This window comes from Passer domesticus, chromosome 22, assembly GCF_036417665.1.
Source record: "Passer domesticus isolate bPasDom1 chromosome 22, bPasDom1.hap1, whole genome shotgun sequence".
Classification (NCBI taxonomy): Eukaryota; Metazoa; Chordata; class Aves; order Passeriformes; family Passeridae; genus Passer; species Passer domesticus.
This window is the reverse complement of record NC_087495.1, coordinates 2,655,770-2,676,674: the sequence shown is the minus strand read 5'-3', so window position 1 is coordinate 2,676,674 and position 20,905 is coordinate 2,655,770. Positions and strand designations below refer to the sequence as shown.

The 20,905-nt window shown below is 53.7% G+C and overlaps 2 protein-coding genes across 3 annotated transcripts; one reads left to right on the top strand and one right to left on the bottom strand.

The window, feature by feature from the left end:
- Window positions 1-24: 24 nt before the first annotated feature.
- On the bottom strand, window positions 25-3,707 carry PPCS (phosphopantothenoylcysteine synthetase). 2 transcript variants are annotated; one of them, XM_064397479.1, is made up of 3 exons: window positions 3,182-3,707; window positions 2,067-2,170; window positions 25-635 (listed from the first exon to the last, which is right to left on the bottom strand). In XM_064397479.1, exons 1-3 carry the CDS (start codon window positions 3,705-3,707, stop codon window positions 312-314), a joined length of 954 nt encoding a protein of 317 aa, XP_064253549.1. In that variant the 3' UTR covers window positions 25-311. The 2 variants fall into 2 exon arrangements, with proteins under 2 accessions (XP_064253549.1, XP_064253550.1); XM_064397480.1 differs by lacking the exon at window positions 2,067-2,170 and having other exon boundaries at window positions 3,182-3,313.
- ZMYND12 (zinc finger MYND-type containing 12) lies at window positions 3,706-18,621 on the top strand. Its single transcript, XM_064397478.1, has 8 exons — window positions 3,706-3,959; window positions 5,044-5,185; window positions 10,559-10,730; window positions 12,106-12,275; window positions 14,410-14,532; window positions 15,336-15,456; window positions 16,889-17,034; window positions 18,336-18,621. Exons 1-8 carry the CDS (start codon window positions 3,706-3,708, stop codon window positions 18,453-18,455), a joined length of 1,248 nt encoding a protein of 415 aa, XP_064253548.1. The 3' UTR covers window positions 18,456-18,621.
- Window positions 18,622-20,905: the final 2,284 nt, after the last annotated feature.

The following is a 20,905-nucleotide window of genomic DNA, read 5'->3' as shown; positions in this document are numbered from 1 at the left end:
ATTCTAAAAGAAAATTCAAAGAAGGAGATTCAAAAAATTCTTTATATACAGAGACCTTCGCCACTTCTCGTCCTCCCAGCCCACGGGACAGAAACAAGCTTCTTTCCTCCTTCAGACACCAGGACAAATATCCTTTGGAATGGTTTCACTTCCATGTATTTCTCTTTTACAGAGCCACCACGGCCAGGCTGTGTGGAAGTGACAGTGTTGGCGGGCCCTCCCGTGCCCTGTGGGACTGGTTTGTGCACCTGCCCGGGCTCCAGTCCCGCTCCCCCTGCAGCACCATTCCCTTGTTTCCTCCCAGCTGCTCCTCAGCCTTTCCTCTCTATAAAGGCAGTGTGCTGGCCCTGCAGGTAGCTCACAATCTTCTCCTCTATCTCCACGCCTTGCGCTATCTCCTCGCTGGACAGGGACAGGGGGGTCTGGGAGTCCCTGGTGACGATGATGACGGAGGTTCTCCGCGACTCCAGCACGTTGGCCACCACCACCTGGTGCCGGTATTTCTCCAGAGCCTGCCGAGATTTGTCCAGGAGGATCTGGGGATCCGTCTCCAGTTTGAAGGAAATCACAAAGGCCTCAGGGGCCCAGTCTTTGACCAGGGGTGACAGCATTTTTGGCACCATCTTCATTGTGATCTGCAGCGGGGAAAGAGAAAAAGAAAAAAAAAATCAGTAAAAACATTACAGGGAGTTTTAATCAGAGATGGGAAAGAGGGAAATTCCAGCTTTGTTTCATATTCCATCTGCACCAGGAAGTTTTTCAAGGCAGTGTTTGGGCAGCTCTCAGCAAACAAGGTTCAAATGACACTAAATTTAAATTCAATGCTCCATGTGGTGCTCACAGTCAGGGGGTTCTGAGGCTGGACCACAGGAGCCCCCACACTGGGGGAATTTAAACACGAGGAGAGAAGATTTAAAAAAGCATTGTAACTGCACAAATCAGAGTTTTCACCTCTCCAGAATTCAGGTAGTTTATCCCATCTTCACCTTTCCTTCTATCAACTCTTTAACACACGTGAGGAATAAAAGTGCTCAAGCAGGGAGAAAAACAGTAGGAGACTGTTCTGCAGCTTCCCAGCCTCTGGATCCATCCCTGGGAATCAGGCCAGGTCTCATATTTCCAATGCTAATGTTAAAGAATGGAGGCCAGCAACTTCTTGGAAAGTAATTAATTAAATAAATTTGGTATTTGTTATGTAAAGAATTCCAGAGACACCTGCTCCATTGCTGAGAGGGACCTTGGTGCTGCAGGGCTGTTCTGTCATTTGTACAAGCAAGATGGATCCCAGAGTCATGGAATGGTTTGGGGTTGGGAGCAACCTTAAATCCCATCTCATTCCACCCCCTGCCATGGCAAGGACCTTCCATTATCCCATCCCAAGCCCTGTCCAGCCTGGCCTTGGACACCTCCAGGGATGCAGGGGCAGCCACAGCTGCTCTGGGCACCTGTGCCAGGGCCTGCCCACCCTCCCAGGGAAGGATTTCTTCCCAATACCCAAACTAAATCCATTCTGTCCATTTGAAACCATTCCCCCCTTGTCCCAGCACTCCAGGCCCTTCCCCAAAGCCTCTCTCCAGACAAAAGGCAGCAACTCAAGCACTCCAGGAGCTATTCCTGGAGCACTTCAGCTCTCTGAGAGACCCACCCTCTCCTCATCTCCATGGAAGCAGGGGCAGCTCTAAAGGACAAAGCCAGAAAAGCAGGAGGCACCTCGGGGGGGCCTCTTCATGTGCCACACCACAAGTGCAGACATGCTGAAGCTGCTCCATATCAGACACAGCAGCACTGCAGATCACCCACGGGACCCCTCACCCCTAAACCTCACCCTAAAAATAAACCTGGATCAAAGGAGAGCGGGGCTGATCCTGCCCTGCCCTCTTATCTGGGCCCCTCAGTGCAAGATAAGAATAAAACAGTGAAACTCCAAGATTTCCAGAGGGATCTCACCCCCTCACAACACACACGAGCTGCTGCTCTGCTGCTTTCCCACTTTATCCACAGCCAGCTCTCAGGAGAAGGGCCCTGGAAGCAAGGAGGGGCTGGGGGCCATGCCGGGGGGGCCTCACCTGCAGGGGCCCCTCCGAGGACTGGATCTTGTGCTCGGGCATCTCGGAGAGCGGGATGTAGAAATCCGAGACGGCGGCGGCCAGGTAGAACATGACGCTGGAGCCTGTGGGAGGGAGCACGGCTGCTGCCCCTGCTGCCACGGCCTGTCCTGCCCCCCACCGGGCACCAGGCTCCCCCCGGGGACAGCCCTGAGCAGGGCAGGCCGGCCCCAGCCCGGGCTCCGTGCTGTCCCCTCCTCCCAGCCAGCCACGACAGCCTCCGGGGACAGCCGGAGCCTCACAGGAGCCCTCCAAGCACGGGGGGCATGGAACCCTCAGGCCAGAGCCCCACAGTGCTGGATCACCTCACACCCGGGCCTGGGGCCACCGCGAGGGGTTCTGTCCCTGTGAGGGGTTCTGTCCTCTGCGAGGGGTTCTGTCCCTGTGAGGGGTTCTGTCCCTGTGAGGGGTTCTGTCCCCTGTGAGGGGTTCTGTCCCTGTGAGGGGTTCTGTCCCCTGTGAGGGGTTCTGTCCCCTGTGAGGGGTTCTGTCCCCTGAGAGGGGTTCTGTCCTCTGTGAGGGGTTCTGTCCCCTGCGAGGGGTTCTGTCCCCTGGGAGGGGTTCTGTCCCTGTGAGGGGTTCTGTCCTCTGTGAGGGGTTCTGTCCCCTGCGAGGGGTTCTGTCCCCTGCGAGGGGCTCTGTCCCTGTGAGGGGTTCTGTCCTCTGTGAGGGGTTCTGTCCCTGTGAGGGGTTCTGTCCCCTGAGAAGGGATCTGACCCTGTGAAGGGTTCTGTCCCTGTGAGGGGTTCTGTCCCCTGTGAGGGGTTCTGTCCCTGAGAGGGGTTCTGTCCCCTACAAGGGGTTCTGTCCCCTGTGAGGGGTTCCATCCTCTGCTCACCCCGGGGACCCCTCGATCTTTCTCCCACAACCACCACATCCCCTCGTTCCTGCTCCCCTCACGCTGGAGACCCCCAGAGATGCTCATCCCTCCTCACCCCGCACGGGACCACCCTGTTCCCTCACACCGAGACCCCCCGGGGGGCTCCGTCCCGCGCTGCCCCCGCTCCCTCCCGGTTCCCCCCGGTTCCCCCCGCTCCCTCCCGGTTCCCCCCGGTTCCCCCCGGTTCCCCCCGTACCGAGCGGCGCCAGGGCGCGGGCGGCGGCGCGCAGCAGCGCCAGGTACTCCACGAGCCCGGTGAACTCGATGGCGAGCAGCGCGCCCGCCTCGGTGGCGCGGCGGTACTCGCGGAGCGCGGGCAGCAGCGCGGGCAGCGCGGCGGGCGCGGCGGCCACGCCGGGCGGCGGCCCCGGCGTGAGGCGGAGCGCGTCCAGCAGCGCGGGCCCGGGCGGCGGCAGGGCGCGGGCCCAGGGGAAGGCGGAGCGGGCGCGGTGCAGGAAGCACACGGCGTAGCCCGCCCGCACCAGCCGCTCGGCCGAGGCGGCGCCGCGCCGGCCGCTGCTGAAGTTCTCCAGGAAGCGCACGGCCCGCGCCTCCAGCGGCACCTGCGTGCCGCCCGACGTCACCAGCGCCACGCGCCGCCCGCGCGCCGCCTGCGCCGCCGCCCAAGCCCGCACCCGGCCCTCGGTGGCCGCCGCATTGGCGTCGGTGTCGTCGTCCGCCTCCTTGTCCTTGTCCTTCTCCTCCGCCGCCGCCGCCGCCATGACCCGGGCCGGCCCGCACGGCCCGCCGGAAGTCACGTGTGTCGCTTCCTCCTCTGCCGGAAGTGTTGTCCCGGCAACAGAACGCTATCGCCGGTCGGAAGTGACGCGTCTGGCGTCACCGGAAGTGTCACCCCGGCAACCGGGGACGCGGCGAGGGCGCGGGGCGGCCATGGCGGCGCTGCCGCGCTGCGAGCTGTGCGGGGCCCGGGCGGCCCCGCTGCGCTGCCCCGGCTGCCGCCTCACCTACTACTGGTGAGACAGCCCGGGGAGAGGCCGGGGCCGGGGGTTAGCCCCGGGGTGAGGCTGCAGGCACGGGCGGGATGAGGCCCAGGGAGGAGCAGGGCTGGGACAGGACGAGAGGCAGCGCTTGTCCCGCAAAAGGCTCAGGGCACGAGGCCTAGGATGAGGCCCAGGGCATGGGAAGAGGCCCAGGGAGCAGGAACCAGCCGCAGGATGAGGCTCAGGACACGTGGAGATGAAACATAGGAGGCAGGAACAGGCCCAGAACAGGACAGAGAGACGGCGACACGGCCTGGGGTGCGGTCTGGGACAGAAGCAAGAGGCAGGGATTACCCCGGGGATGAGCCTCAGTGCACACAGACAAAGCCCAGGACACAGGGATGAGATCTGGGAGAAAGCTCAGCAGGCAGGGAGGGCTCAGCAGGCAGGACCAGCCCCAGGCTGGGCTCAGCAGGCAGGACCAGCCCCAAGCTGGGCTCAGCAGGCAGGGAGCAGCCCCAGGCTGGGCTCAGCAGGCAGGGAGCAGCCCCAGGCTGGGCTCAGCAGGCAGGGAGCAGCCCCAAGCTGGGCTCAGCAGGCAGGGAGCAGCCCCAGGCTGGGCTCAGCAGGCAGGGAGCAGCCCCAGGCTGGGCTCAGCAGAGGGCCCAGGCTGCAGCTCAGCCAGCAGGGCAGCAGGAGCTGGGGCAGGCACTCTCACCTGGAATGCTCCTGCTGCCTCAGGGAGCTCTGCAGTGTCACACAAACCTCCCTCACAGGCCCCCAGAGCAGTCGCTGGGTTCCAGAACATTCCCTGTCCCCACAGTGACCTGGTTGTGGTTTGTGGTTTGTGTTTTTCCAGTGCTGGAATCCAGGGGTTTGCTCAAGCTCAGCTGTATCAGGAGTTCAGGGAGTGATTTAGATGAGGATTTTAGCACAGAGGACCGTGGGGATGTGCTGGGAAATGGAGACATTTGGGAATGTCATGGATTGGTGCCTGCAGGCAGCCCAGGGCTCTGGGTAGCTGCTGTGGAGAAAGTCCTGAAGGACAGCAGGGAATCTCCTTCCCTTACACAACATCCCAGTAAATAGCAGTGTCTTTCTCCCCTCCTTTTGCCAGTGATGTCTCCCACCAGAAAACTGACTGGATCAGCATCCACAGCCACATCTGCCACCTGCTCATCCCAGTCCTTGGGCCCCAGCCCTGCTTCCATTCCGACACAGCCAGGAAACTTGGCAAGGAGCAGCTGCTGAGGAGGCAGGTGGGTGCAGGAGGAGCCAGCACAGCCCCAGAGTGCTTCCAGGGAGGAATTCCAGCTCCTCTCCTGGCCTGGCTGTACTCACCAGGGGCTCACTGGGCTCACCTGGAGTTTTCAGCCACACTGGAGTCTCCAAAGCAGCCTTGGTTCTCACTGCCCACTCGATACAAAATGGAAAGGAGTTTCTTGCCTAAAACCCAGCAAGGCTTTTGCCTTCACAGGATCCACCCCTTTAGAATTCCTCCCTCTGGATGCTCCCAAGGAAGAGGATGGCACCTCCTTGGCTGATTTGGGGCTTGGTTGCAGAGGTTTTGGGGTTGTTTTTTTAAACAAAACCTCCAAAATAAGGGGTGTGGGAGCATCCTCTCTGTCATTCCCTGTGGCATTCACATTCTTTGGAAAAATCCCTTCACCCAGGATTTCTCTCCTGGGAAGCTGAGAAGCCTCAGAGAAAAAGGAAAACAATTCTTGTCTCATTTGCTTCTCCTGTGTTGTGCTCATGTGGAATGTGTTTGGAGATTGTTCACCCACAGGTGATTGTTTCATTGCATTCTGCTGTGAGTTGTTTTCACTCTTTGGCCAACCAGGGCCAGGCTGTGTCAGGACTCTGGAAAGAGTCAGGAGTTTCATTATTATCTTTTTAGCATTCAGTAAGTATCCTTTCTGTATTCTTTAGCATAGTATTCTTTAATATAATATAGGATCATAAAGTAATAAATTAGCCTTCTGAGAACATGGAGTCAGATTCACCATTCCCTCTGCCACGAGGGTCCCTGCAAATACAATAATTCCTGAGCCTCCAGCCATTTCCACAGCGTTTACCTCATGTCCTGAGCTTCCTCAGGCAGCAGCAATCCTGGATGTGCCAGCAGGTTGCTCCATCACCCAGGCTGCTCTGGGATCCAGCTGAGATTTGCTTCTTCCAGGCTCTTTGGTGGGGGGGCATCCCCTTTCCCAGAGCAAAGGGGCAAAGAAACCAAGTCCCCTCCCTTTGTTTTCCTAGCCAGCTTGGAACACCCTTTCCCACCAAGTGCAGCCTTTTTTCTCCGTCAGGCCTCAGGAACATGCAGATGTGCAGCTCCTTTCCAGCCCCAGTGGTTTGCAATTCCTTCTGTTTCTGTTTATGGAGTGGCAGGAGCTGCTGTTCTACCTTGTTGCTAAAATAACCCACCCAGGTGCATCTGCTCCTGAAAATCCTCCCTGTGGAAATGAATTTTCCCTCTGTAAGACCTCCCAGACACAGAATAATAGGGCAGCACACAGTGGGTTTGGAATAATCCAATGAGGAGAGCATCCCTCATCTTTTGAATTTTACATGGATTATTATTTCTAAGGTGTTTCTGGCCCAGTTCTGGGGCTTTGGGGACTAGTTCACTGCTGTCACCTTTCCTGGGAGCTTCCAGAAAAATGAAGTCCAAAGGCCAAAGTCCTGCTGGGTGAGAGCTCGTGACAGGCTTTAGGCAGCTGGCTCCTTTTGGTTTTACAGGAACTGGGCAATGACATCACAGGCTGGTTTGGAAACTCCTGTCTGGCTGAAAATCCCAGGTGAGACTGTTGAGCAAAGTCCACAGAAGGTGTGTCAGGCCAGTGTGTCCCAAAGGGAAAGAGCAAAACTTCCTTAATTCCAGGTTCTGTTTAAGTTGTTCTTTACAAAACCTGCAAGGAAGGTTAGAATGGGTGTCATGGGGGTGTGGCAGGATTGTGCATCCAGAAGTGCTTGAAGCTGTTCCAAGGAACTCCTCTGCTATTGAACACTGATGTTGACATTGATTACATCACTGACTTTATTGCAACTAAAATTATCCCCACACATTCCAGCAGGCCACGTGGCTGCCAGCTGAGGGAAGTGCTCCTTCATTAGCTGGAAGTTAATCTGCTGGTTTAATTAGGTGAAGGGAAAGACAGCAGGAAGGCTGGTGGAGAGAAAGTCACTCTTGATTGGGGTTCACACTGGGTGAGCAAACAGCAGTATGGAGCTGGAGCCTGGGCTGGGAATGGCTCCATGGGCAAGGCAGGGAGAGAAGACTGGGGGTTTCTGAAGTGGTGATTTTTATAAGCTCCTTAACAACCCTTAACATCATCTGTTCTCTGACCTTTGTCTCCAGCCTATTTAAATAAAAATAGATTTTGAGAACTGTCTGTGCTGGGACACTTTGCTTTCCTTCTCTCCAAACAAAGGAGGGAGACAGTGGAAATCCCTCAGTTACCCACTGGCTTTCCCAGCAGCAGGGGAAGTTCCTTTGTGTCCAGCAGGATTTGGAGCAGCCAAGTTGGGCCTGGGCTGGCTCAGAGGTGTTGGGAGAGGGGGAGGTTATTTAGTGCCTTGATACTGGCTGCATCACCTTCCTATCCCAGATCCAACAAAAGTGCTTTAAAAATTCTTCCCTGGGAGGGTGGGCAGGCCCTGGCACAGGTGCCCAGAGCAGCTGTGGCTGCCCCTGGATCCCTGGCAGTGCCCAAGGCCAGGCTGGACAGGGCTGGAGCAGCCTGGGACGGTGGAAGGTGTCCCTGCCATGGCAGGGGCAGAATGAGATGAGCCTTAGGCTTCCTTCAACCCAAACCAGTCTGGGATTCTGTGCAAAAAAGGCCTTTGAAGGAAAAGCTCTGCAGACTCATGATAACTAGAGAAAAAAACTCCTGCCCAAAGCCTGCCTTGGGTTTGCTGCTTTTTGAACATTTCTGCTGTACTTCACCCACTCCTGCCCTGTGTTTGTTTAGAAAACACAGAGCTCCAGCCTCAGCCAGGACACAGGGAACCTGGGCACATCCAAATGCCCCGTGGCTCCAGGAGCAGGGAGCTGGGAGCCAGGAGGTTTTATGAGTTTCATTCCTTGTCTGTGCTCCAAAGCTTTGTTGATAGAAATCTGCTTCTGTCAACATAGCCAGGGGGGTGCCTGCAGACAGCACCTCCAAACCAACAGAACTCCAAGTTTCTGTTTGGAGGAGAGCCTCACCTGCCTGCCTGATGTCAGCTCCCCACAGCTCCTGGGCACGGGAAAAGATCCAGCCCCAGCTCTGGCTGCAGGTTCAGCTGCAGCTCGCTGGAGCCTTCCCTCTTCCTGAAATCCTCGTTTCTTCAGACACACCACAGATTTTGGTGCCTGAGATTGAGTAAAGGATGTGGCACCGAGCCCTGAGTGTGTTCCCAACCCCCTGCTCCCACCTGGAGCAGAGCTGAGGTCCTCAGCCCCCTCAAACCCCAAAAACTGTGTGGGGGCATCTTCAGAGAAACCTCAAATTGCAGCACACGTGGAGAGAGCCCAAAGTAACAGGGCCAGGGGGGAGGGGGAAACCAGGGCAGGGCCAAGGGGAACCATTCCCCCAGGGCTCTCCAGGGCCCAAGGGAGCCATCCTGCAGGGCTTGGAACTGTGGTTGGAAATATTCACTGCCCCAGGGCTCCTCTTGCCTCCTGCCCTTCCTTCTCCTCCTGGAAGCTGTGCCAGAGTCCAACCCCCAGCTTTGTCCTCGCTGCAGATGTTTCAGGCCATGGGAAGCAGCGATGATGCCATTGACAAGGAGTAAAAAAAGAATGATCCCAATCTCCAGCACCTCCCAGATGCCAATCTGGGCCGTGCCCACGCACTGGGGCCTGCACTGGTTGCACCAGACTGGCACAGACAGAAAAAGCAGCCTGGGAAATACCAGCTTTTCCTGCTGCTGCCCCAAGCATGTGCTGGTGTTCTCCTGGGCACCACCTGCTCCCTGGACCCAGTTTGTGTTTCACAGACTCCCAAACTGGTTTGGCATGGAACAGACCTTAAAGTCCATTTCATTCCACCCCTCGCCAAGGGCAGGGACACCTTCCACTATCCCAGGCTGCTCCAAGCCCCATCCAACCTGGCCTTAGACACTTCCAGGGGTGCCACAGCTTCTCTGGAAAACCTGCCTTTCCCCTCTCCATGTTCTGGTAGCTTAGGAACGGGTGCTGTTTTCTGGCTCTTGGCTCTCCTCACTGGAGCAGGGGCTGTTGCTCTGGGCTGTGTTCTTTGGTGATCTCATTTATCCTAAAAGGTGTCTCTTTACCTCAGCCAGGATTCCAGGATCCCTGGAGCTCTCTGTCCTGGAGTTGCTCCTTCACCCGTGGCACAGCTCTGCCTCACTCCAGGCAGTTCAAGCTCAGCAAAAAGCCAAAGCCTGGCCTCCAGGAGCTGAGATTGGTGTCTCTGCCCAGCTCAGCCCCAGCTGGAGGCAGAGGGTGATGAAGGGGTGAACTGGTGTTTCCTCAGTGTCTCACTGAGACAACCACTGCTGTGCTCTCCAGCAGCACCACTGATTCCCAGGCAGCTTTCTGCTGCACCACTGCTAGGAAAAGTGATGGGGAAGTGTTAGTGGCTGGCTGGATGGGGCTCTGAGCAGCCTGGTCCAGTGGAATGTGTCCCTTCCCATGACAGGGGGTGGAAAAGATGAGCTTCAAGGCCCCTTGCAACCCCAACCTTTCTGGAATTCTGTTGTTCTACAAGAATCCTGGCACTTTTTCCTTGGCATCCCTGTAAGGGCACAGCATGCACAGCTCCTGGCAGGGAGCAGGAATTGGGATGGAGATCTGTTTGTGGAGCTGGGGATTGCATCAGCTGCTGCTAACATTGGAGGCCAAATGGTGTGGACTGGTAGGAACAGCAAAAGGCAGGGAGCAGCTATATATGGATAAGTACAGGATAAGTTATGGGTTCTGACAGACCCAAACACTGCAGGAGCTGCTGCACCACTGACCCCGGCTGGGGATGGGTTTGCTGAGTGTAATACCTTCTGATTTTGACCAGTTTTCAGGCTCTGCACACAAAACCCAGTCCAGGACCAGCCAGGAGAGGGTGGGATGAAGCTGCAGTTCCCTGTGAGGAGCTCTCTCCTCACTCCCTGGCCATTTCTCCAGCAGCTGGAGCTGTGCCATGCTGGCACCACGGGGCTTGGCTGCCTCTGAGTCACGCCGGAGCCCCTGGCTCTAATCTCCTTTCTGGTCTTGTGATGATCATTTTCTGTGCTTCACAGCTTTTATTGCTGCAGCCTTATGAGACTTTGTCAGGAGGCGTAAAGGATTCTTCGTCTGGGAAGACACCACATGACCTGTGAGGATGTCCAAAGCTGTTCCTGCTCAGAGCAGGAATGGAGCCAGACTCTAATACCTTCTAATATGACAGCTTTAATGCCTGCCTATTAATTACAGCCACAAACTACATTACAATTGCTGCTTTGTAATTTGAAAACCTAATTTTAAAGAGCCTGTGCATCTGTAACCACCTGGTCTGGTGAAAAGTGTCCCATGGCAGGGGGTGTGATGAGATGGGCTTTAAGGCCTCTCCAACCCAAACTATCGTGGGGTCCTGTGATTTCTTTCTCCCTGTGTTTCCTCACTGTGCCCCTGCTCTGTTTCCCTGCAGGAGTCCCTCATTGCCGTGGCGCTGAGCACAGCCCAGGGGTTTGTGTGGGCAGGGAAGCCCCTGGATGCAATTCCTGCAGCGCTGCAGGCGCTGCGCTTCAGCTCCCAAGTGTTCGGCTCCGGCTCCGCGCAGCTCGTGCCCATTTATCTGCTCCTGGCTGAGGCCTCCACGGGTGAGCATTGTCAACACGGGAATGCTGGCAAGGGCAAGGCCTCCCGGCTCAGGTTTCTGCCTTCCTTTTGCCATTTATCTGGAAAGGAGCAGTTGTGGGCCCTGCTGTGCCTCAAGGGCACTGCAGAGATTTGAGCTGTACAAACACACACCCCCCTCACACCCCTTTGCTGTGGCTCTGGGGAGAAGAATCTCTCAGCACTCAGGAGATCAGTGAAATCAAATTAAATGTTTTCTCCCTCTCCACCAGTTCCCACAGGAGAAGCTGTATGAAAGTCTATTCTTCACCTCCATGGCCTCAGATGACTCTCCAAAGTATTAAATTCCAGAGGGTGACTAGTTGTGCTCTTATCTCAGGGAACCAGCAAACATTTCGGAGGCCATTGCACCCAAAGAACTTCCAGTTCATTCACAAATCTTGCTCTGCCTGAGCAGAGCTTTCTCTCATTGTGTGCTTTGGAAAACATGGCAAATGAGGGCATGGGAGCTGCTCTCCCTGCAAGAGGGATCCCTGTAAATCACTGCCATCCCAGGAGCACACAACGCTCTGCTGGCACAAGGGAGCTGGCTCAGGGCTTGTCGTAAATGGTGCGATGAGAGCAGGGAGGAAAAAACACCGTGAGTAATTCCAGTGTGATAAGGTGAGAGACATCAGTGCCTGCCTGGAGTGAACCTGTTTAGGCCACGTGTCCCAGAGAGGTTGTGAGCAATGTTTAGGGGCAATGAGCAATTGCTCAGCGTGAGCAATGTATCCTCTGCCATGGAGCCGGGCTGGGAGAGCTGGAAGTGCTGAAGGAGAGAAGGCTCCAGGGAGACCTCAGAGCCCCTTGCAGTGCCTAAAGGGACTCCAAGAGAGCTGGAGAGGGACTTTGGACAAGGGTCTGGAGTGCCAGGACAAGGGGGAATGGCTTCCCACTCACTGCCAGAGGGCAGGGTCAGATGGGATATTGGGAGGAAATCCTTCCCTGCGAGGGTGGTGAGGCTCTGTCACAGTTTCCCCAGAGCAGCTGTGGCTGCCCCTGGATCCCTGGAAGTGTCCAAGGCCCAGCTGGATGGGGCTTGGAGCAACCTGGGATAGAGGAAGGTGTCTCTGCCCATGGCAGGGGCCAGAACTATATGAGCTTGAAAGTCCCCTTCAATCCAAATCAGTCTGGAATTCTGTGGTTTCTGGCTCCTTTTGGAGCTCTCTACACATTCACCTGTCTGTAAATGAGTCTTTAGACACCAGAAGGACTTGGGAAAGAAGTGGGGAATCCCCAAAATGCATCTCCATATCCAGCTACCCCAGCACAGCCAGTAGTATTCTCTGACTTTCCAGATTAAAAAATGCTCCTCATCTTCCCTATTTCCCTGATTGTCCCTGCATGTCATTCCAGGCGCTGGCCGTCCCCGACAGGCAGCCAAATATCTCTCCCAAGCCCAGTGGATCGTCCTGCAAACCCCAGACTGCAGTGCTGCTCTTCAGTCTAAGTTACACCGTGGCCTGGGGCTTTTCTCTGTTGCTGAAGGAAACCTGGACCAGGCTCTGTATCACCTGGCCAATGATGTAAGTCCCTTGGAACACAGGAACAAGGAACACTTCCATTTTAATTCCTTCTCTCCTCCCAGATCAATATGGAAATGCCAACAGGCAGATTTGGGGTCTTGAGAGGGTTCACATCACAGACACCCAAGCTGGATGGATCTGGGACACCTGTGGATCCACGTGTGAGCTAAAGATGTGTTTTGCCAGTTATCCCTGTTCCTGTGAAGTGACAGAGAATCACGGAATCACTAAGGCTGGAAAAGCCTCCACCATGAACAAGTCCAACCATTCCCCAGCACTGCCAGGCCCACCACTAACCCATGTCCCCAGGTGCCACAAGCACACATTTTTGGAGCACCTCCAGGGATGGTTCACCTCCACCACTGTCCTGCACAGCCTGTTCCAATACTTGAACACCCTTCCCATGAAGGATTTTTCCCAATATCCAACCTAAATCTCCCCTGGCCCAGCCTGAGGCCGTTCCCTCTCCTCCTGTCCCTGTTCCCTGGGAGCAGAGCCCAACCTCCTGGCTGTCCCCTCCTGTCAGGAGCTGTGCAGAGCCAGAAGGGCCCCCTGAGCCTCCTTTTCTCCAGCTGAGCCCCCTCAGACACTCCTCATATATTCCTCACATTCCTTGTCTTTATGGCTTCTTCCTATAAATGTCTCCATCGGCTTCATTTCAGTGCAGAGATGCCCAGACATTCCTGCCCCAAGCTGATGGAGTTGCCTTTATTCCACAGATAATTCAAATTTTGGCTGTTATTTCCCTCAGTACTTTCCCAGCTCTGTCACCCATTATTTAATTAATGCCTTATTTCCCTATTTCAGTATCTGGTTCAATGATGTTTTCTCCAATTCCACCTCTTCAACCATGAAAACTCTTTGGAATTGGTCATTGCCACCTGTGTTCCTGTGGATGCTTTGTCTGTCATTTGATCCTCCAAAGCCAGATGAACTTCTCCACATCCTATTTCTGTCCCCTGTAGACTAAATTTATCCAGTGATCCAGTGCTGAGTGATGTATACCCACTCCTGTGGAATTTGATAGTGGCTTTGTGTGGGTGTAAATGATGACATAAAGGGAGAAGAGTTAGACCCTTTCTATTATAACACACAGCCAAGTCTCTGCTCAGTCTAGAAGCTCTTTGGGCATTTGAGAATCCCACAAAGGAATCTCCCAAAAGTCCTTGGAGATTTCCAAAATCTCCAAAATCCACCCCTTTTATTTATTTATTTATTTTTAATTCCCTAAATGTGATGCCTGAAAGAGCACCAGGTAAGAAGTTTTTAACTCTTAACAAGTTCAGGGCCTGCCTGGACCTTGGCTGCGTGTCTGGGATCTGCTGAGAGTCACACAGCAGCTCAGAATAGCTGGAATGCCACACTGCCTTGCCATTGCTGCTCCGGGGGAAGGGCAGGCTTGCCTGGGGCTGGGACAGCAGCAGGATGGGCTCTGGGAGAGCTGGGACAGGTGGGTGGCACAGGGAGAGGGGCAGAGGTGGGAAACCTGCCCTGGACTTTAGAGAATGGACCCAGCAGGTGCCTCTGCCCCAGCCAGGGGGGATTTAGGGTGTTGCATTCCCGTGGATCAACCCCAAAATACAGTTTTTTAGTATGTTCCTATGAATAAACTCTGTGAACTAGGTATATTCTTAGGATAACCCCCAAAATACAATTCTTTAGTACCTCGTTCCCATAGATAACCACAAAATATAGAGGTTTTATACCTTATTCCTTTACATAACTCCCAAAATACAACTTAATACCTCATTCCTACGGATAACCCCCAAAATACAGCTTGTTAGTGCCTCATTCCTATGGATAACCCCCAAAATACAGTTCTTTAGTACCTCGTTCCCATAGATAACCACAAAATATAGAGGTTTTATACCTTATTCCTTTACATAACTCCCAAAATACAACTTAATACCTCATTCCTATGGATAACCCCCAAATAGAGTTTTTAGCATGTCATTCCTTTACACAACCCCCAAAAACCAGCTTTTAAGTACCACATTTTCCAATCACTGTCAGGCATCATTTACACATTAAAAATCCCCAATATTTGCAATATTAATCCACAATGAAAAACTTGCCAGGTTTGACATGAACATGAACTTTCTGGGGCTTATTTTTTATTTAATATTAATTTCAGGTTTACCTGGCGACTGCTGAGTTTGGACTAAATTCCATCAAGGTCTCTGGAGGGTACTTCCACATGGCCAATATATTCTTCCACCAGAATAAAATGGATGTAGCAAATTCACTGTATACTGAGGTTGGTAGAACTCAGAACTGAGTTTTTCTCAGCTTTTTTTGATGCTCTTTCCAAAGTTTTTTCCATTTCCTTTCAATGGGATGATGACCATATCAAGTGTCAGTGTTGCCTTTTAGGATCAGTCCCAGCAGCCCTTTCTGTACATAAATAATTATCTGAGTTAAAATAATGAGATATTAATCCTGTAATCAGTTCAAAATTCTTAATAAACTATCTTCAGTTTGAGCAGCCAAACCTTGTTAAAAAACAGCTTTGCTGCCAAATTTCCTGTGCCGGGGGTCAGAGTCCCACCAGTACAGAGGGTCTCTGAGGAGTTCCTAAATCCAGGGAAGAGGGGGATACAAACAAGGCACCTAAAATTTACACTGGGAATCAGTAAAAAGTCACACCGATAAAAGATTTTCAGAATGGTTAGATCAAGCAAGGAAAGTAATAATTATCTAATTGATTTAATAACTCAACAAATGAACTTTTATTTGTTTAAGTCAATTTATGTGGAAATAAGGCGCTGGGAGCTGCAAAATCCACCACCATTCCTGTCCCAAGCTTCAAGTCAGCCAGCTTTTGGTGAACATTTTGGTTAGATTTGCTCAAGTTGAGTGAAAATCCCGTCAGACGGAGATGGGAGTGATTGCAGCTGGGGCTGTGTGGGACAGGAGCAGTGTGATCCCTCTGGGAACACCCGGCCTGGCTCAGTGACCCGCAGGCACGCGGAGGGGACGGGCCGTGCAGGGCCATTGTTTGGAGAGCAGCTGAATGCCAGGGGTTCACAGGAGTGCAATAATTCCTATGCTTCCTGCCAGGTGAGCAGCCTGTGGCATGCCTGGCTGCTGAGCTCCCTCCTCGAGCACCAGCGAGAGCTCCAGGCCCAGGCAGAGGCGTCGCCGTTCTCCGAGGAGGAGGAGGGCCTCGAGGACGGGATGAGTAAGAGCTGCTGTTGCTCCAAAATCTTTGGGAAGTGGGGGGTTAAAGAGTCCCTGCCCCCTAAAGATCATGTTGGTGTTTCCAGAGGTTGGGTTTAATGGCAATGCCAATTCTTCAGGAATGAGGGTGTTCCATGGAAAGCCAGCTTTGCCCTTGCTGAGTGCATTCTCCCTCAGCACTGACTGGAACAAAGCAAAATTTGATTCATGGAGTGATAGAATCTAACTTTTTCTAACTTTGGGTTAGAAAGGACCTTTAAAATCATCAAGTCCAGCTATTCCTCCAGCACTGTCCTGTTCACCACTAACCCACATCCCACATGGCACATGCACGTGCTTTCTGAGCACTTGCAGGCAATGGGACTCCCCCATCTCCCTAGGCAGCCTGTTCCAATGCTTTACATCCTTTCCATGAAAAAAATTCTTCCTAATATTGCAAGCAAACCTACCCTGGTGCAAGTTGATACTCAAACATTCTCATTTCTCTGCAGCTCCTTCGTCTCCTTTTAATAATGGATGTGACATCTCAACTCACTTACGTGGGGGTACAGCTCCCTCCTGGAGCAGCAGGACATGATGGAATAGCCAATTACAGATAATTGGATGTATTAATCAGGAGAGCACTCTTGGGAGAAAGGCTGGGGAGTCTCTCACTGGCACATAAAGGTGCAGAAAGCACCAGTGTGCCCCTGGTACTACCTCATGCTTCCCTGAAACCAGACCAGACTCTGGCTCTTGGCTCCTTTCTGCCATCTGTGCTAATTCAGGAAAGGGAATAAAAATTTCTCTTCCTGAAATGTTCAAGGTCAGGTTAGACAGTATTTGGAGCAGCCTTGTCTAGTGGAAGGTGTCCCTGCCCATGGCCAGGGATTGGAATGAGATGGTCTTTAAGATCCCTTCCAAACCAAAGCAGTCTGGAATTCTCTGATTTTAAGAGAAGCATTTCTGAAAATCCCATTTCCTGGCACTACCTCCATCAGGAGCTCCCAAAGTAGGAAGAACACTAAGGCAGGGCTACAGGAGACCATCTTTGGTGTGACAGGAGTAGAAAAAATGTTCATTTCCTGCAGCAGGACTGGATGAAAGGAGTCCTGTTCATGGGCATGGAATTTTCATGAAGCTGGGATTATAGACACCCAGACTGGTTTGGATGGAAAGGACCTTGAAGTTCACCTAATTCCACCCCCTGCCATGGCAGGGACATCTCCCACTGTCCCAGGCTGCTCCAAGCCCTGTCCAGCCTGGCCTTGGACACTTCCAGGGGTGGGGCAGCCACAGCTGCTCTGGGCACCTGTGCCAGGGCCTGCCCACCCTCAGACCACACTGACATTTATAGTAGAAATGCTTTGCTGTCTAGAAGAGCCAGCTGGGCAGTTTTGAACCTGTTCTCTTGCACAAATCCATCCATCAGGATCGTTTCTTTCTCCACGCAGCCGAAGCGCAGCGCGAGGAAGGAAAGCGGGTGCTGTGCGCAGTGCTGGAGGTCAGGGAGCAGGGCCCGCTGCAGCATCCTGGGGAAACAGCCCGAGTCCTGCACGCCCTGGCCATGATCCACTACCTGGGCCTGGATTTAGCCAAGGTAGGTTGTGTCTGAAAGATCCCCAGCTGCTCTGGGATCATCCTGTCTCCTGGTCCCTTGTTCCCCAGCACCTCTCCTGAGACCACAGCGCTGGTGACCAAGAGCAAAGTGCCTCACAGTGCTCACACCAAGGGCTTAGCTGGGATACTGGGAGGAAATCCTTCCCTGTTAGGGTGGACAGGCCCAGGCACAGGTGCCCAGAGCAGCTGTGGCTGCCCCTGGATCCCTGGAAGTGTCCAAGGCTCAGTTGGATGGGCTTGGAGCAACCTGCTCTTGCAGAAGATGTCCCTGCCATGGGATATGAGATCAGCTTTAAAGCCCCTTGCTAGCCAAACTATTCCATGATTCTGTGACCTGCACTCTGTAAAGGCTGACAATCCTGGGGGATGAGTCTCTGCCAGGCCAGTGGATCCTGCAGTTACCCACATTTTCTGGGTTCTTCCTTTGTCTGGACTGTCTTGGCAGTGTAGCTGCCTTTAGACCTGAGTTCAGGGGTTACACAGAGCAACATGTGGGGCTCACAGACCTATCCTTGAGCCTGACTCCCCTGAGTTCAAGGTTCAGTCTACTGGGGTCTGTAATTCCAGTTTGGAATCTGCATTCCTGTGTCTTTATGGCTTAAAAATTCACATGACTAGTAACTTGTGTGCTTTACCAAGAATTGATTTTGAGGAAGTGCTGAGCAGATAGCATTTGGAAATCCAGCCCTTCTGTTTGGGATCAGAGCTCAAAACCCTGAGTTTCTTCAGCCTGGGTTTTGAGGATTGGAAATACAGATGTTGAAAAATACTGTATTGAAATATTAGTGGTCTCTTCATTGTATTATAGAAAGCCACAAGTTGGGAGTGTTTGGGAGACACAAACAAATTGGAATTTGTTTGAAAAAGAAAAAAGACAAAGCTTTGTAATTGTGAGAGTGTCTAATCCCTGGAAGAGCTACCAAGGGAAATTATTTTGTTCCTTATCAAGATAAATGAGGGATTTAGTTCAGAGTCAGTACAGCTGGTTTTTTCCCTGACATGGCTTTGGGATTGTTCAGAGGAGCTGTGTTAGACAGGAGGTGATGTCCAGCACGGGGGACTGGGGTCAGTAATCTCCTGTCTGCACCACTGGATCCTAAATATGGGATCTGCTGGCAGCTTTAGGCTCTCCTGTAAAGCAGCTTGTACAGGTCACCTCGGAAAGAGAGCCTGGATCTGCTCCAGGCTGCTCCTGCACCGAGCCTCAGCAGGTATTTAACTATCCCATGAGAAAAGCCAGATTCCTGACAATCCCTGGGTGTTTCTTCTATCCCATTCCAGGCCCGGGAGGTGGGGATGAAAGCCTTCGACCTGACCAAGCAGCTGCCCCAGCAAGACTCTCTAGAAACCATCGGTCAGCTGCTGGAGCTGATTGATGCCCAGTTTTCCCACACCACATAAAAACTGGCTCTGCCAGACCCAGTTTGTTTGGCCGGGTTCTCTCTTATCCAGGTTCCTGGACACCACGAGCGTCACAAGGCCTTGGTCCTTCCTGTTGCTGCCTCTTTCCAGCTGCGTCCGTGGCTGTCCCAAACTGTTTAGAAAATAAACATTTTGGTCTGAGTTAGTCTTCATGTGCTGCTCCACTTCTGTAACCTTTCGGAGAGTAACAGCACCAGGGTGAGAAACAAAAGCACCATGAGCACACTGAATAAATCATTTATTGGCCAGGTTGGGAATAAGCAAACAGCCTCTCACAGCCTCATGGTGCTTGTCCAGGAGCCAAGACGAGCTCAGGTGTGTTTCTTACTGGCTTCCTGGCTTTGCTTGCCAGTTTGGTGAAGGAGATCCCGTGGAGGGATAGGAGAGGGACACAGGGAAGGGCTAGGGTGGTGGAAACCTGCTCCTGGGGACTTGGTTGGGCTTGACAAGGCATTGCAGCTCCCTGCAGAGCCCCTCCATCTCCAAACCAATTTCCAGAAAATTCCAGCCTGGTTTGGAAAACCAGCCTGGTTTAGAGCTCATCCCACTTCACCCCCTGCTGTGGGCAGGGACAACTTCCACTACGGCAGGTGCTCAGAATTTTCTCTTTCTGCAGAGCTTCTCATAGCTCTGGGCACTGAGAGGCTCATTTGTTCCACAGGAAGAACTTCCATCCAGGAGGGACCACGGGAGGCATGAGGGACTCTAAGCAGTCTTGAGGGAAGGAATGAAAAGGCTCTAAGTGGGGATCCTAACCTGGAGGAGACGCAGTTTCCTCCTGGCAGAGAGCTGACATCCCCCTGGGCCTGCACCCACCCTGGAGGTGCCACCCGAGGCCCATTCCCAGCTGGCTGCTGCCCCAGGGGACAGAGTGACCCTGCTGGAGAAAGGACAGGGACACCAGAGCAGGCTCCAGAGGCCGTGGGCAGTGTGGGAAGCACGGTGCAGCCGCCGTGCTCAGGATCCCTCGCGGCTGGGAAAGGGGAGAGGGGACCCTGGGCCTGCGCCGCGCTCAGCCCTGAGCTCCGATTAAGGCTCATTTACTGCAGGAGGATTTATGAGGGTGTTTAATTGCCTTGCCGAGCTGGGCTGGAGTCAAGCGCGCTTTGTAAATGCTTCATCAAGCTGGGGCCTGAGCAATTAGCAGGGATTGCTGCTGCTGGGGAAGGGAAAACCGCAGGTTCAGCCACGTTCCATTCCAGGGGGTGGGATAGGGCTGCTCGGGGTGCACGGGGAAGGGCTAGGAGACCTCCCAACCCTCCTGTGGGAGATGCTGGCGGTCTCCCCACCTCATCAGGTGTGGAATAACCACCTCCATGGTGTGGGAGATGCTGGAAGGAGCTGGAATGATCACTGCCATGGGGTGGGAGATGGTGGAGGGACCTGAAATGATCATCTCTGAGGGGTGGGGGATGCTGGAAGGAGCTGGAATGATCACTGCCATGGGGTGGGAGATGCTGGAAGGGCCTGGAATGATCACTGCCATGGGGTGGGAGATGCTGGAAGGGCCTGGAATGATCACTGCCATGGGGTGGGAGATGCTGAAAGGGGCTGGAATGATCACTGCCATGGGGTGGGAGATGGTGGAGGGACCTGGAATGATCACTGCCATGGGGTGGGAGATGGTGGAGGGACCTGGAATGATCACTGCCATGGGGTGGGGGATGCTGAAAGGACCTGGAACGATCATCTCTGAGGGGTCGGGGGTGCTGGAAGGGCCTGGAATGATCACTGCCATGGGGTGGGAGATGGTGGAGGGACCTGGAATGATCATCTCTGAGGGGTGGAAGATGCTGGAAGGGGCTGGAATGATCACTGCCATGGGGTGGGAGATGCTGGAAGGAGCTGGAATGATCACTGCCATGGGGTGGGAGATGCTGGAAGGAGCTGGAATGATCATCTCCGAGGGGTGGGGGATGCTGGAGTGATCACCACCATGGGGTGGGGGATGCTGGGGAACTGTGCCTGCTGGCACAGTGCCCCAGGGCACAAGGATTTGGGTCACCAGGGATTTGGAGCTTGGTCATGGCTGTAATCCTTCCAGTGCTCGCAGGCTGAGCCTGCAGGGCCGTGTGGCTGCTCCGAATGTTCAACAAAACAAACCCAGGCTGGAAATGAAGGTTGTGCAGGGCTGAGCATCTCCTGGAGCCAGGAACGAAAGAGCAGAGTGAGGAGAGGAGCCCTGGGCACAGAAAGAACATTCTGGGGAGCTCTTAAAGACACTACAAGAGTGATTCCTGCAACAGCCGTGCCCTGCAGGGCAAAGAGCTGCTTCAATAAATAGAAAAAAGCCTGAAGTGACCAAGATCAGCATTTCTTTGCCTGAAAGTGTTCAGGCTTGCAGTTCTTGGCACCTTCTCAGCTGGAAGGGAAAAAAACCAAATCCATGGAGCTGCAGCAACCTCCTCCCTCCCTCCCTTCCCTTGCTC